This window comes from Octopus sinensis, linkage group LG1, assembly GCF_006345805.1.
Source record: "Octopus sinensis linkage group LG1, ASM634580v1, whole genome shotgun sequence".
In the NCBI taxonomy this organism is placed as follows: Eukaryota; Metazoa; Mollusca; class Cephalopoda; order Octopoda; family Octopodidae; genus Octopus; species Octopus sinensis.
Window position 1 is genome coordinate 183,221,641 of NC_042997.1, and position 16,495 is coordinate 183,238,135.

At 37.4% G+C, this 16,495-nt stretch overlaps 1 protein-coding gene across 2 annotated transcripts in view; it reads left to right on the forward strand.

Annotated features, from left to right (window-relative positions):
* LOC115230286 (WD repeat-containing protein 88-like) overlaps nt 1-16,495 on the forward strand; it is a 56,520-nt gene that overhangs the window by 9,124 nt on the left and 30,901 nt on the right. For both annotated transcript variants that reach the window (XM_029800519.2, XM_036507524.1), the window contains exons 2-6: nt 337-536; nt 3,695-3,758; nt 5,630-5,768; nt 14,763-14,889; nt 15,887-16,000. In XM_029800519.2, the coding sequence (XP_029656379.1) occupies nt 337-536; nt 3,695-3,758; nt 5,630-5,768; nt 14,763-14,889; nt 15,887-16,000 (644 nt within the window). The remainder of the gene's footprint in view (nt 1-336; nt 537-3,694; nt 3,759-5,629; nt 5,769-14,762; nt 14,890-15,886; nt 16,001-16,495) is intronic.

A 16,495-nucleotide genomic window follows, 5' to 3' on the forward strand; every position in this document is an offset into this window, starting at 1 on the left:
ATACATAATGTCATGTGAGTTTTTATATGTTACTTTCATATGTTATATTTGATATGTTTTTTTTTTAGCTTGAGAATGGTTATGTGAAGCAGAATAGTTAGATTTCCCTTTAGATAAGACTTATTCTATTTAACTCATCTTGTGTGGAAAATAGTAATTACTCTAATTCCTGGTTGACTGATGATGCCCAACTGTAACGTTTGAGAAATGTTTTTGATCATATTTCTACATTGAGGAGCAGGTAAACCTTGCTAGCATGGAAAAAATGAATACAGATTGTTGAAAAAAAATGTATGCAATATCAGCTTTTAAAACTGTAAAATTATTTTACTTCAGATTAACTCCAGAATTATTAAAGGACACCGATTATCTGTGAATTACTGCCAATTCTTGAATGAAGATAGATTTATACTCAGTTGCTCAGATGACAAAACGACCAAACTTTGGAGCACTACAACAAGCAAATGTATTGAAACATTTCAACATGAAAAATCCAAAGCTATACGAAAGGCCCATGTTAACCCTAACAATTGCGAGTAAGTTACATTCAATTTTCTGAATAATTGATATTAGGCTGCAGAAATATATAGTAACTTCTGATTGTGGAAGTCCCCCCATAGAGCATTGCATTATAGTTAAATTACTCAAGTGTCTCAACCTTCAAAGATGCTAACTTTGCTCTTGCCTTTCAAAGTGCAACTGAGACATCTTATTTGTAGAATTCTCCAATCTGCTGCAATCTCAATGAAAATAGCTCTTTCTGTCAAGGACTGAAGTATTTTCTAGCCTTGGAGAGAAACCTCTTTAAATGCAATTCTATCTTGTAATTATTGTAAGGCATATCTTTTGTAGAGACATAGAGTTGTATGCTTTTCATGCATAAGAAGTATGTAATGAAATACTATTTCCTTGATAGTATAGTACTTGTGTATTGGTACTATAGAAAATGACAATACTTCTATTAAAGATTGTTCTAAGGTCCCTGTCCTTGTTCATGGAATCAACATATAGAGTGCTGTGTCTAGGTTATGTTTGGGGGATATCTGTATGTGAAAAATTAAGAAGTGAATGGAGGTGTAATTTGCTTAGGAACATGTGTGTTTTTAGAAATGATAGCAATAAGGTCATTAATGATCAAATGAAAAGTGTTGGAGTCATAATTGAAACTCAGGATACATCAAAGTTGATATATTATGCAAGAAAGAAGTCTAGCAGGACATTTACTGTTGAAGAAATGAGAGTTGAATGGAGTAGTTCATAGGTAAGAAACTAAGTCAGATGGTTCTTAGGTTGGACATAGTTAAGGTTTGGCTGATATTATGAGTTATAACATTGCTTTCATCAAGAATGAAAGGCTAATGATATGTGACAAAAGAGAGTTTGGAAACCATATTTGCTGAGTAGGGAGAAAGATTTATAATGATAAAGGTGGTGGTCTTTATTGACTGTTTCCATACACTTTTGTAATGTTGAAAGGGCAATAAGTTACTGGTTAGTATGGTTAGAGTGTTGCTCCACTTCAGAAAGTGATACACTGACATGTGCTTCCATAAACTGTAGAGAAAGACTGAAAAGTTTATTGAGGACTGCAGTAACTCTGGAGTGATGAAAGGAACACTATTAGGATAGGTTGTCTTGTTGGGTTAAAGTGGTTGGAGAAGTTTACACACTTGGCAAGTGCATGGCTATGGTGGATGGAGAACCAGGTTAACTATGAAGAGTAGATTCAATGTAAAGAACAGGATCAGTGCAATTGATACATGGGTTATTCCTTTAATGGAATATGACACAGATGTTGTTAGATGGACAAAGAACAAGCTTGAGGAAATGGAAAGAAAAGCCAGGAAATTGATGACAATGACCAAGGAATTACACCCGAAAAGCAATATCAATAGACTGTATGTAAATTGTATGTGTCTAGAAACAAGGAGGAAAGAGGCTCATAAGATGTAAAATCTGTGTTATCAATGAGGAAAACAGTCTGGGATGGTATGTCAAACAGCAGTCTGAACCTTTGGTTGTTGCTGTTAAAAATAGCAACATGATACTGAGTGAAAGTGTGACATACCCAAAAGAATTTAAGAAACAAAGAGAGTAAAGATTCAACAACTGGAAAGTGAAAGACATGACCAACACCTGGAGATGGCTAAGGAAAAATGTTCTGAAAGGATGCACTGAGACATTAATTTGCAGTGCTGAAGAACAAGCTTTGAGAACTAATTACACCAAGTTCCAAATAGATAAGAGTATTGACTTTCCCCCTTGTAGGATATGTGGCATCAAAAATGAAACAGTTTTACATATTGTGTGTGAGTGTAGCAAATTGGCTCAAAAGGAATACAAAAAAGATGCATGATAATGTAGCTAAGTATGTTCATTGGAGAGTGTGTGAGATGCATAGTCTTGAAAGGACATTGAAATGATATGAGCATAGGCTCATTGAAAATAATGAGTATAACATCTTGTGGAATTTTATAATCCAGTTTGATTCAGCTCGGAGGCCAGGCATTGTTATACAGTGGGCCTTAGTTTACAAACACCTCTCATCTTGAGCAAATTGATTTATGAACCATTTTTCGAACTTAAAACATCTTACGTGGATGAAGACCTTCTTTAGCCTGGGTCGCTGGCGTTTCTCCTTTCCCTGCCCACTGTCTTTGGCACTTGATATTTTTATAGAGAACAAATGTCTCCAAACCAGTCACTATTCGATCCAAAAAAGATTAATTTGTGAAACGTGATAGCAAAGAAGAGCACACATTCACTCTCTGCATGTGATTAGACTTGGAAAGTTTGTGAGGAACCCACTTACCCAATTTGCTGACTTTTCTGAGGGCATACAGGTGTGGATGAATGGTTGAATGATCAAATCTAAGATTCTCTGCTAGTTCCTCAACAGTTATGATGGGATTTTGTTCCGCCAGGCTTTGCAGGACATCTTTGTTGAGCTCTACTGATCTTCTGGGATGAGGCTCATCTTCTAGACCATAGTTTCCGGCTCGGAATTTCTGGAACCACCATTGACACTGGCTTACGCTTATTGTCTGATCCCCATATACTGTATTAATATTCCTCATACTTTCTGTTGTGTTGTTGCCTTTATTGAACACATAAAGCAAAATATGCTGAATATACTCCTTTATAGCTTTGTAAAAATAACTATTAAAATTGAACTGCACTCTTCAAAACTTGCACTAAGAATAATCACAAGGTAAAATTACTGCCTGCATTTATAGTAAGTTGATGCAGGCAGTTATCCCATCCCCATCCGACTTTTAGCTCATGCAATTGAAAAAAATTGAATTATGGGATGACCCAATATGTTAAATTCAGTGCACTTCAAAATAAGTGTCAGGTATTTTGGAAAATGCTACATGTGGTAGTCCAGCATACTAATGAAGGAGATTTATTTGTCGTTTGCTTAATGACATTAAGTGAACCAATCCTGATATGCTTTTGAGATTATTTCCTGTGAAAAATCATTCATATTCTTAAAACTGTGTTGCACTCTTGTTTTAAACACAGCTTAGAGATCTTGAACTAATAATCTAGGAGTTAGTTGATAGTGAAGTATACTTAACTAAAGCTAATATATAGATGTTATAAATGTCAGTTTTATGCGATTTATATTAAGTTTATCTAAAATGCATCTCAATTGACTTTAATTAAATATCAGCATTTTCTTTGTTTTTAGGTTTGTTAATTGTGGCGATGACAAACGGATTCTGTACTGGGATATGGAACACAAACAAATGATAGTTTGTATCTTATTGTTGTCTTTATGCACTGTTATGCATGGTACGGTATGGTATGTATGTACATATGTACGTACGTACGTATGTATGTGTGTGTGTGTGTGTGTGTGTGTGTATGTCATTATCAATTTTATTTAATGATTTTTTGCTAATAAAGAACTGGTTTCTAACCTAGATCCAATGTTCCTTCATTGAAATTTCACCAACATCAACAGGGTATTTTTGCATGTTTGTGTGTATGTATGCAGCCAATGCACATGCAGATTTGCTTGTTTGTTTGTTTTTTGTATTTATTTCATCTTTCACTTCTTTCAATCATTAGACTGCAGTCTTGCTGAGGCACTGCCTTGAAGCGGTATTAGTTGAATGTTTCAACCCTAGTACTTGTTTTTTTAAAAGACAGGTACTTATTCTATCAGTCTCTTTTGCTGAACTGATAAGTTACAGAGACATAAACACACCTGCACTGGTTGTCAAGTGGTGGGCAGGCAACAAGCTCAGAGAAAGAGAGAGAGCTACACATATACACACACACACAATGGTGTTCTTTCTGTTTCCATCTGCCAAGTACAAAGTTTTGGCTATAGTAGAAGACACTTGCCCAAGGTGTTATGCAGTGGGACTGAACCCTGAACCATGTGGTTGGTAAGCAAGCTTCTTACCACACAGCCATGATTATGCCTATGGTGATATTTGATGATATTTCAGAAAAACAAATAGCATGAGTTATCCACGAAACTGGTTACAGTGGCTTAACCATTGTATTATATGAATTTGGAATAGTAAGAATATCAGAACTAATGTATAATCATAAAGACAGGATCAAAAAACAAGTTTTGGATCATCATCATCGTTTAACATCCGCTTTCCATGCTAGCATGGGTTAGACGATTTTGACTGAGGGCTGGCGAACCAGATGGCTGCACCAGGCTCCAATCTTAATCTGGCAGAGTTTCTACAGTTGGATGCCCTTCCTAATGCCAACCACTCCGAGAGTATAGTGGGTGCTTTTTACGTACCACCTGCACGGAGGCCAGTCAGGCGGTACTGGCAATGACCTCACTCGAATCTTTTTACGCATGCCACCGGCACAGGTGCCAGTAAGGTGACACTGGTAACAATCACACATGAATGGTGCCCTCTGGCAATGATCACGCTCTGATGGTGCTCTTGGCACCATACAAGCATGGGCACAAGTGCCAGTAAGGCGATGCTGGTAACGATCACACCCGAATGGTAATCACATAAAAATGAGAAGTTGTTATATATTTGCCTTTCCCCTGTATGCCTTAGTGAAATGATATCAGTCAAAAAGACCCTACTCACTGAGGAAATAACAGTAACAAAAAGCTAACAAAAAACTGATATACTCCATGGTTAGCAAGAAAATTAGTATCATTGACAGTAGCATTTTTTCTCTCTGTTCTTCTAAGTATACTTCATACATAAACACCAATATTTGTTTTAACCCTTTCGTTACTGTATTTATTTTGAGATGCTCTGTGTTTCGTTCAATTACTTTAAATATAACAAAGAATTTAGTAAAATAAGTTATCATTCAGCTAGTGTTAGGAAACATAAATTGTGACTAAGGTTTGGTGGAAGATTTTAATTCCAAACTTATGAAAACAAGACATTTCTACTCAGAGCCAGAGCCGGTTTCAGCCAGGTTGGTAACAAAAAGGTTAATGGTATCAGTAATAGTTATGGAAATAGTAGTAATAGAGACAGATTTTCAAACAGCACCTAATTCCATTATTGTAATATTATTTTTTTACTTGATAAAAACTACATCTTTTAATATAATAAATTCATTGTAATTCTGTGTTGTTTGAATATTCTTTAATTAACCCTTTGTCAATCAATAATTTCAGTGGAGTGGAGAACATAAAGGAATTGTCATGGATTGTAGAGTTTCACATAATGGAAAGTTACTAGCATCATGTTCTGATCTCGACAATCAAATTAAAATCTGGGATAGAAGAGCCCCAAAGGCTTTTAATAATCTGCAAGGTAATGCAGCCTGTTAAAATATATTAAAAACAAACTTTATTTTTCACTTACTCTTCATCAAAGTGAATGTTTTTTTGGTTTTACTTCCATTTTACATGGACAAGATGGTTTCCATTAGAGCCATGGTTTTACAGCTAGATGCTATTCTCACAGTCAACTTGAGCAAAAAGAGGCTGATCACATCTGACATTCTTTCAGGCAGATCCAGTTAGTTTCCTTGAAAGTTTCCTAACCCAGGATGAGTGTTGGTTTCATCACTTTGAGCCAGAAATAAAGAGACAATCCATGCAGTGGAAACACCCCTCCTAACCTGTTCCAAAGAAGGCCAAGGTCATTTCATCTGCAGAAAAGGTGATGACCCTAGTTTTTTGGAATGCAAAAGGCCTTGTGTTTGGAGCATACTACACTGACTTGCTGAGACAGTTATGAATGGATATCAAGAGCAAATACACAGGAAAACTGATGAAACGGGTTTTCTTTCATCAGGTCAATGCATCAGCCCACAAATCCATGGTTTCAATGGCTACTGTGCATGACTGTGGCTTTGAACTGGTTCATCAACCTCCCTTACCTGTACCACTCAAGTGTGGTGAGGGATTTGTGTTGCTTTTTGTCCTTTGATATTTCATTTGTGAAAATATTGGAGTTGCAAACATTCTTGGGATAAACAATGATAAGAACAAAAGGAAATTTGTGTCATTGTAGATGCTTAATTCTGGTGCATCTGTTGTAAAGCATCTGATTGAAGATAATGGTATGCAATATATTATTTGTACATAACTTAACCCTTTATCATTCAGAATATTCTGTCAAATGTAATACATATTTGTTCACATTATTTTGAGTTCATCAGGCATTATCTCATAGCTTTGAGATTTTGATGATGTGATTGTTTATTTTAAGAATGACATTGTCGGATAGGTGTGAGATGCTGGATCTAACAAGTTTGAACATAATGGAAGTAGAATATTTGAGTTGGATATGGCTGGTTTAAATGCAAAAGGGTTTCTTAGGAGAAATAGAAAAATATTGCATAGGACAGAAAATAAATACTTTTTGATTAAGTGGATTTGACAGCATGTAAATGAATGCATGCCATTGATTTGTTTTCTTGGTTATAAAACAATCTTTAATGTTTCAAAGAGCTGAATATTACGCGTGAATTTTCAGAAGGCTGGCAGCAAAGGCTTAAAAAAGTGATATGGTGTTAAAATACTAAAAATCCATTCTGAAGAAACATTTGCTGATTATCATCTATATAATTGCTGTGGAAGGATTCTGACCACCCCCATGTGACTAAAAGTGGAGTGGGTCATTTCTATTAAATAGACAACTATCAGGTTGTCAGCAGTTTGTGTGGTAAAATAGGCCATTACAAGTCACATTGTAAGACAGAATTTGAAAAACGATTCAACAGAAAAAATCATGTAAACGGATTATTGGTAACAAAAATATGAATGAGCCTCGAAGAAAATTTGTCTATGTAAAAATTAATAACACAAACAAAATTACAATTTGATGCAGGCAGCAACACCTCAATAATTAACACAGATACATGGAAAAAAATCAGGAGACCTAAATTAAATGAAACTTTGAAAATTGCACGTGGTGTTTCAGGGAAAAAATTATATTTTAAGGGTGAATTGATAAGTAACATTACATTTTGTGAAAAAACTTTAAAGGCTAAAGTTTTTGTGTTAAATAATACAACAAACTTGTTTGATACTGACTGGATGAAATTGTTTAATTTATGGGACCTCCCCATAAATCTTTTCTGTAAAAATGTAAATGATTTTTCCTCTAGTACAAATAAGTCACCAGACGAATTTAAAAAAAAAAAATTTATATTTTTCCTGAAGTTCTTTCCGGTAAATTAGGTGTGTACCAAAATGAAGGCACAGTTCCAAATACAAGAAAACACCATACTGACATTTAAACAAAAACAAACTACTGTTTGCGGCATGAGAACAGATAAACTTAGAGTTAGAGAGACTAGAAAGAATTGGAGTTATCCTAAAAGTAGAATACAGTCAATGGTCAGCACCAACTCTGTACATTAAGAAGAGAAAAAAAACAGAGTCTGTGCTGATTTTTCCACTAGTTTAAACAAATGTCTTAAAACATGCCACTATCTGCCCCTACTCTGGAGGATATTTTTGTGAAATTAAATGGTAGCAAGATATTTTCTAAAATGGATCTCTCTGATGTTTACCTACAAATTAGAGTAGATGATGAATGCTCTAAATACCTAACAATTAACACACATAAAGGACTGTATAAATACAACAGGTTACCACCAGCAATTTTTCAAAAAGTTATGAATGCAATGTTAGCAGACTGTAAATTTGCAATTCCATATCTGGATGATATATTCATTATAAGCGAATCCAGAGATCAACATGTAGAGTGTGTAAAATATGTATTTGAAAAAATTAGGGATTACGACTTACCTTTGAGTGAAGAAAAGTGTGAATTTTTATTACTAGGACAAATCATGGACATCAATCAGACCTGTTGAGGGCAGATGCAATTAAAAATATGTCTCCTCTGACTAATATACCAACCATACAAGCATTTTTAGGACTGACAAATTATTACCAAAATTATATTCCAAATATGCATAAGGTGAGGATTTCACTGAGTAATCTGCTGAAAAAAGATATAAAATGGAATTGGTCAGAAAACTATCAAAAGTCATTTGATGAAATAAAAAAAGATATCAATATCTCATTTGTCATTAGCACACTTCAATCCTGCTGTGGAGATTGTTGAAGCATCAGATACTTCTGAGTATGGTATAGGAGCAATAATACTACATAAATATAAAGATGGTAACATGAAGGTGGTGGTTCATGCCTGACATTCTCTGACATCAGCTGAGAAAAGTTATAGTCAAATTGAAAAAGAAGCTCTAGCGATAATTTTTGCTGTGGAAAAATTTCACAGATCTTTGCATGGTAGGAGTTTTCATCTACAGATTGATCACTGTCCATTATTATTGATATTTGGGTTATAAAAAAGAATTCCTATGCATACTGTTAATAGGTTACAATGCTGAGGTACATCATCATCATCATCATCATCATTTAACGTCCGCTTTCCATGCTAGCATGGGTTGGACGGTTCAACTGGGGTCTGGGGAGCCTGAAGGCTGCACCAGGCCAGTCAGATCTGGCAGTGTTTCTACAGCTGGATGCCCTTCCTAACGCCAACCACTCCGAGAGTGTAGTGGGTGATTTTATGTGCCACCGACACAGGTGCCAGACGAGGCTGGCGAACGGCCACGCTCGGATGGTGTTTTTATGTGCCACCGACACAGGTGCCAGACGAGGCTGGCAAACGGCCACGCTCGGATGGTGTTTTTATGTGCCACCGACACAGGTGCCAGACGAGGCTGGCGAACGGCCACGCTCAGATGGTGTTTTTATGTGCCACCGACACAGGTGCCAGACAAGGCTAGCAGACGACCACGCTCGGATGGTGTTTTTTATGTGCCACCGACACAGGAGCCAGATGAGGCTGGCGATCGGCCACGATCGGATGGTGATTGTTATGTGCCCACAGCATGGAGGCCAGTCGGTGCGGCACTGGCTACGACCACGTTCAGATGGTTTTCTCGTGTGCCACCGGCACTGGTACCACAAAGATACAAATTCCATTGATGTTCATCTATTTTGATTTTGTTTGATTTTTTGATTTGATTTGATTTGATTTTCACTTGCCTCAACAGGTCGTCACAAGTGTCACAAGAAGGAAGGTATGCACAGGTGGACTGACTACGTCCCAGGTAGGGGCCACGGGTTATGGCCTGACTAGTCTTGCCGGGTCTTCTCACGCACAGCATACTTCCATAGGTCTCGGTCTCTAGTCATTTCCTTGGTGAGACCTAAAGTTCGAAGGTCGTGCCTCACCACTTCGTCCCAGGTTTTCCTGGGTCTACCTCTTCCACAGGTTCCCTCAACTGCTAGGGTGTAGCACTTTTGCACACAACTATCTTCAGCCATTCTCATCTTATGACCATACCAGCGCAGCCGTCTCTCTTGCACACCACAACTGACGCTTCTTAGGTTCAACTTTTCTCTCAAGGTACTTACACTCTGACGATTATGAACACTGACATTACACATCCATCGGAGCATACTGGCTTCATTTCTTGCGAGCTTACGCATATCCTCAGCAGTCATGGCCCATGTTTCACTACCATGTAGCATGGCTGTACGTACACATGCATCATACAGTCTGCCTTTTACTCTGAGCGAGAGGCCTTTTGTCACCAGCAGGGGTAAGAGCTCTCTAAACTTTGCCCAGGCTATTCTTACTCTAGCAGTTACACTTTCAGCACACCCACCCCCGCTACTGACTTGGTCTCCTAGGTAGCGGAAGCTATCAACTACTTCTAGTTTGTCTCCCTGGAACGTGGTAGAGGTTGGTCTCTGCACGTTTCCAGTGTTTATTTCTCCTGAGCATCTGCCACATATGAAAACTATCTTCCCAGTTAGCCTACCTTTGACATTGCTGCACCTCTTATGTGTCCATAGCTTACACTTGGTGCACCTTATAGAGTTTCTACCTACACCTTTTTTACAGATCGAGCAGGGCCATCTACCTGAAGTCGTTTGTGGTTGGTCCACCTTCCTACTTATTAGGACTTTGGTTTTGGCTAGGTTGATTCTAAGGCCCTTCGATTCTAATCCTTGTTTCCACACCTGAAACTTCTCCAGTTCTGATAGTGACTCAGCAATTAGAGCAAGGCCATCAGCATAGAGGAGCTCCCAGGGGCATCCTGTCTTGAATTCTTCCGTTATTGCCTGGAGGACTATGATAAATAGGAGGGGGCTGAGGACTGAACCTTGGTGGACCCCAACCTCTACCCGGAATTCTTCACTGTACTCGTTGCCTACCCTCACCTTACTAGCAGCATCTCTGTACATGGCTCGCACAGCTCTCACTAACCATTCATCTATCCCTAGTTTCCTCATTGACCACCAGATAAGGGATTGGGGGACCCTGTCAAAGGCTTTCTCCAAGTCAACAAAAGCCAGGTACAAGGGCTTACCTTTGGCTAGGTATTTCTCCTGCAGCTGTCTTACCAGGAATATAGCATCAGTAGTACTTTTCCCTGGCACAAACCCAAACTGCATATCATCTAAGCTAACTCTCTCTCTAATTAATTGGGCTATAACTCTCTCCATAACCTTCATTACCTGATCCAACAACTTGATGCCCCTGTAGTTATTTGTATCTAGGGCGTCACCTTTACCTTTGTAGCAGTTGACTATTATGCTGCTACACCAGTCATTGGGTATGACTCCTTCGTGTATCACCTGGTTAACTATACGGGTGACTATGCTATAGCCGACACTACCAGATATTTTGAGCATCTCTGCAGTAATTCCTGATGGGCCTGGGGCTTTCTCTGTCTTCATGCTTCTAATTGCCTTAGCTACCACGGAACTATCAACTCGGATAGCTGGTCCCTCTGTTGGGTCAGCAGACTCTCTTTATCCCATTCATTTTCCTCATTCAGCAACCTTTCATAGTGGCGTCTCCAAGCCTCTCTCTTTGCATCCTCATTTAGCGCAAGTGAACCGTCATCCTTGCGAACACATTTCTCTCCTACCACATCACGATTCTCTCTCACACACTGTCTTGCAACACAAAATACCTCAAGTCTTTCATCCTCATGGCGCAGGACATTGGCAAATTTTCTCTTATCTGCTTCCCCTCTGACTAGATAGACCTGTCTCCTAGCTTCCCTTCTGGCAGTCTGATACACTTCCCTGCTACCCCCGTTCTTCCAAGCCTGTTTCTTTTGTCTAATAGCCCAGTCAACAATATTGTTCCACCACCACGTTATTTTGGGTCTTAAAGGGACTTTGCACCAGCCAAAGATCTGGTCAGTGGCTTTCAGCAGGTTGTCCCTCAGAAGCATCCAGTTGTCTTCTACCCCATGCATAGCCATACCCCCTTCCATTTCGTCAAAGGCTTCAAGTAACATGTCTCTAAATCTCTGTCCATTCGCAGGGTCTTTAAGCTTCCAGACCCTTCTCCATGTTGGTCGTCTTCTAGTCGCCCTCTTATTCCTGATCCTAAAGTCACTAACTACCGGTCTATGTTGTGGGGTGCATTCTTCGCCTGGGAAGGTTTTGGCATTTATAAGCAGCCATCTTTCCCTTTTTCTGGCAAGGATGTAGTCGATTTGGCTAGTATGCCGGCCCGATCGGTAGGTGACCAGGTGGCTTGCTGGTTTCCTGAAGTTAGTGTTGCAGACCATAAGACTATTCGCATCGCAGAACTCCAGCAGCCTGGTTCCCTCCTCGTTGCGGGAACCATAACCGTAGCCTCCATGTACGCCATGGAAGCCCCCAGCATGTCGTCCAACATGCCCATTGAAATCACCAGCCACAAAGAGAAGGTCCCTGTCGTTCGTCAATGAGGTGGTCTGCAGTAGGGTGTCATAGAAACTGTCTTTCTGTCCATCGGGTAGCCCTGGCTGAGGGGCATAGGCCAATATAATAGTTGCTAATCTATTATGAAGCACTATTCTAATCTTAAGTATTCTGTCACTTACTCTGATTACCTCAATTACTCTATCTACCCATTTCTCAGCAATAAGTATACCCACGCCACCAACCCCGTCAGTGTTCCCTGCCCAGAAAATCTTGTACCTGTGTTCCTTGCCTGTGAGGAACCTAGCAGATCCTCCTCTCCACCTTATTTCTTGCATGCAACATACATCAACACGTCTCCGTTCAAGCATCTCGACTATCTCGCCAGACCTACGATATCATTAAACCATGATTTCAAGATGGAGTATACACTATCCAAGAAACAAGGGCATGTGGATTGTCTATCAAGACTGATTTCAAAAAATGTGGAACCATTTGCAGATATCATGATTGCTGTTTTGTGAGTGGAAAATAAAACTGAAAATGTTTTGTGTAACATCATTCATGAACTGCTAGTTACTTTACAAGACATAAAATTGAAATCAGAAAATGATAAATTTATTATAAAAATGAAAGAAATACTGAAGGCTAAAAGAGATAAAAATATGTGCAACACAAATGTGAACCATTTCTCATTGTGTGACAATGTGTTGATGTATGCACGAAGAGTCATAGTGCCAGCCACACTACAAAAGCAATTATCAAAGGAATTTCATTTTGGTCACCCAGGGATTTTGAGAATGAAATCATTAATGAGAAGTTACGTATATTGGCCAACAATGGACCATGACATTAGAGAATCTTTGAAATCATGCAGAGGATGTGTCTTAGTTGCAAAATCACTAAATGGCAACCATGGCCAAAAACAGATGTTCCACGGGCCAGACTGCATGTTGTTTATGCAGGTCCACTCAAGGGATCATATGACCTTCTTGTGGTGGGCATTTTTTCAAAGTGGCCAGAAGTACATAAATGTAAAAAGCTGACATCTGTGGTTACAATAATAAGCTTTTTACACAAATTGTTTGTCCGGTATGGTATTCCAGGTACCATTGTGTCAGATAATGGAACTCAATTTACCTCAGTTGAGTTCGGAAAACTTTGCAAAATGTTCGTCGTCATCAAACATATGACCACTCTGCCCTATCATCCTAGATCAAATGGACAAGTGGAGCATTTTGTTGACACTTTCAAGAGAGTGTTGAAAAAGATGAACAATAAAGTGATGGACAATTTTGCACTCCAACAATTTCTAAGAGTGTACTGAGTAACACCTAATCTGAGTACATTGTTGGGAATGTCACCTATAGAATTGATGTTTGCTAGAAAGGTCAGATCTGTCTTTGATAAGTGAAAATAAAAAAAGCAAACAACAAAAATACTTCAAAATTCTTCAAGTTAGGTGACAAAAATTTTTTTGAAAACCTATAGACATGATAAAGAAAGCTGGGAGGACAGTGTAATTATTAAACAAATTGGAAGAATGATATTCCTAGTAAAAGGGGAAAATGTCTAACAAGACATTAACCAGCTTAAGACAAGGTTCATGGTAAAGACAGTCACAAAAACAAAGGGGAGGTGTGGAAGGATACTCCCCCCCCCAAGTGACTAAAGGTGGCCTGGATCATTGTCATAAACTAAAGAACTGTGAGTAATTAGCAGTTCGTGTTGGTAGCAGTTCACTGTGAGCCTTTGATATAAAGTGTTGAGTCTCATGTAATAACAGTGCATCATATATATACTTTCTTCCCCCCACTGCTTCATTATATCCAAGACAAGGATATAAAAATAATAATTCTGCTTGTTTGTTCATTCCCACTTTGTACCTTTGTTAGAGAGAGTGAGATAGCAGATAGCCAATTTCACTAACCATACTGTCATAAGGTTAGTTGAAATGAGAGGTAAAGAGAAAGAGAAATGTTAATGACATGAAAAGGGGAATTACATGGTTAAAAAAGTGTGTTGAAGTGAGAGAAAGAGAGAGAGAGTGCTTAGCAAAGGGAAATTTTAAAATCGTATAATATATTGTTGCAACTGGAAGTGAAATAACAGCAAAATAGCTGTGGCTGTTATTTTTTAATTTGCATTTCTTAATTTGCAATGAAAATGAAACTAATCATGTTTATAAAAACATTGTGTATATTCTCTGTATTGTTTTATGTACATTAATTGTATATAATGTAAAGTAATGATAAAATATTGCATAATAAGGAATGTGCAATTATATATTGATTTTGTTGTTTCAATAGAATTAAATACTAATGAATGATATGTGCATTAAGTATCTTCAACTTGATGATAATGAAGTTAATATTCATGTACTCTCTTTTCCAAAACATAAGAATAAGCTATAACTTTATATGTAGTTTTTACTACAGAAATATAATGTTTGATTAAGGTTACTGTATCAGATCTAGCTGGAGGTGTTATTTTATATGTGTCCTAAAATCTAAAACAAATTCTGCATTTCAAATCACTGCTAGTCTAAAGAAAGATTGCTATAATTCTTTGCAGAAAGAAATACAATTTCTCTTGACGTTTACAGATTTTCACAAAAAAACTTCAACATGTCTAAGGTTCACACAAGAGGATGATAAAATAGTTTCTACATCATTTGATGGTACTACATCAATTTTTGACTTGAGAACAAACAGAGCCATAATTACTTTGACGTAAGTACAACATTTCAAAAGTAAAATCTAAAATAAATTGTTTTGATAGTAAATTTACCACAAACAACATACTCAGTTCTATTGTGTCTGGGGAGAGTAATTTTCTTTTTGTGCCTTATGTAACACACTCACTGGTAAAATTTCCATGTTTTTCTTATTTTTATTGTCCTAAAATTTTTGTTGCGTCTTGCAACCTTATGACTCTCCCCAGACACAATAGAATATGCTTCAACACACGAACTCATATAAAGAATCTTGCAAACCAAATCCAAAAACATTAAAAAAATAACATACTCAGTTCTTCCTCTGAAATGCTTATACATGTTTGAGAAGCCTACTTCCTGTGAACTTCTCCCAAGCATAGAGACAGCCATGGATAGTAATTTAAACAACATACTAACTGCACCAATTTGTCTTAACCAACTCTGCTGAAAGAAACTGATTCTTTTTCAATTGACCCTCCTAATTTCTAAGTTTCTAAAAACAACTTATATTTCTGAGGGTTAAGCCACTGAATGTCTAATCCTATGAAATACCTGAAGAAATTCAAGTAATTCTTCATTTCATTATGACTCAGTTTTATTTTTTACTAGCAGTGTTGCTCGGGTTTGTTTTTTTTTTCAATCCTTTAGAATTGGAATTTTTGAAAAGTAAAAATTTTGCATTATGTAGCTTGTTATTCTCTTTAAGTGAACATTTTTCTAGTTGAAATACACCGAAAAATGGCAATACAGCAGTCAAAAAATTGTAAAAAAAATAGGGATTTTCATAGAAAAAAAGCACCTTTTTGATGTAAATAATTTTTGGTCTTAACATGATCTGATTTGAATTTTTTCTTCAACAGAATGAAGAGCAAGCCTTCTTCTATCATGCTCTCAATTTTGGTCAACTTGCGCTGCAGGGTCTCGGAGGAGATAGTGTTAGTTGAAGCCTACCAAACCTGCCACACACAGACAACTTCAGCTTTATATATATAGATTTCATCTCTTTTTGACAGGGGACACAAGAATATTGTTTCTTGCTGTGCACTGACTTTAAATGACCACTTCCTGGTCACTGGTGGATGGGACAAAATTTTAAATATATGGGATATTGCAATAGGAAAATACAGGTAACTATTTTCAAAACATCTTGATTTTAGTTTTCATATTCTTTTATTCTTTCTTTTTTTTTTTTTACTTGCTTCAGCCATTAGACTGTAGCCATGCTGAAGGGTTTTAGTTTAACGAATTGACCCCAGGACTTATTTTTAAAGCCTAGTACTTATTCTGTTGGTCTCCTTTGCTGAACTGCTAAGTTATGAAGACATAAACACACTAACACTGATTAACAAGTGGTGATGGTGGGGGAGAAAGCACAAACACAAAGGCACACATACATATATATATATATAGAGAGAGATGATGATGATATACATACATATACATATACATACATATATATATATATATATATATATATATATATATATATATATATATACTCAAAATAAGCAACAAGGATATCCAAGGTAGTGTAGTACAATCGTTTCATGCTACTTCATTTTATTAAACGCTGTAAGTATTACATCAGTTTTAAAATGTCGAGCAATCTTCAGCCACATATA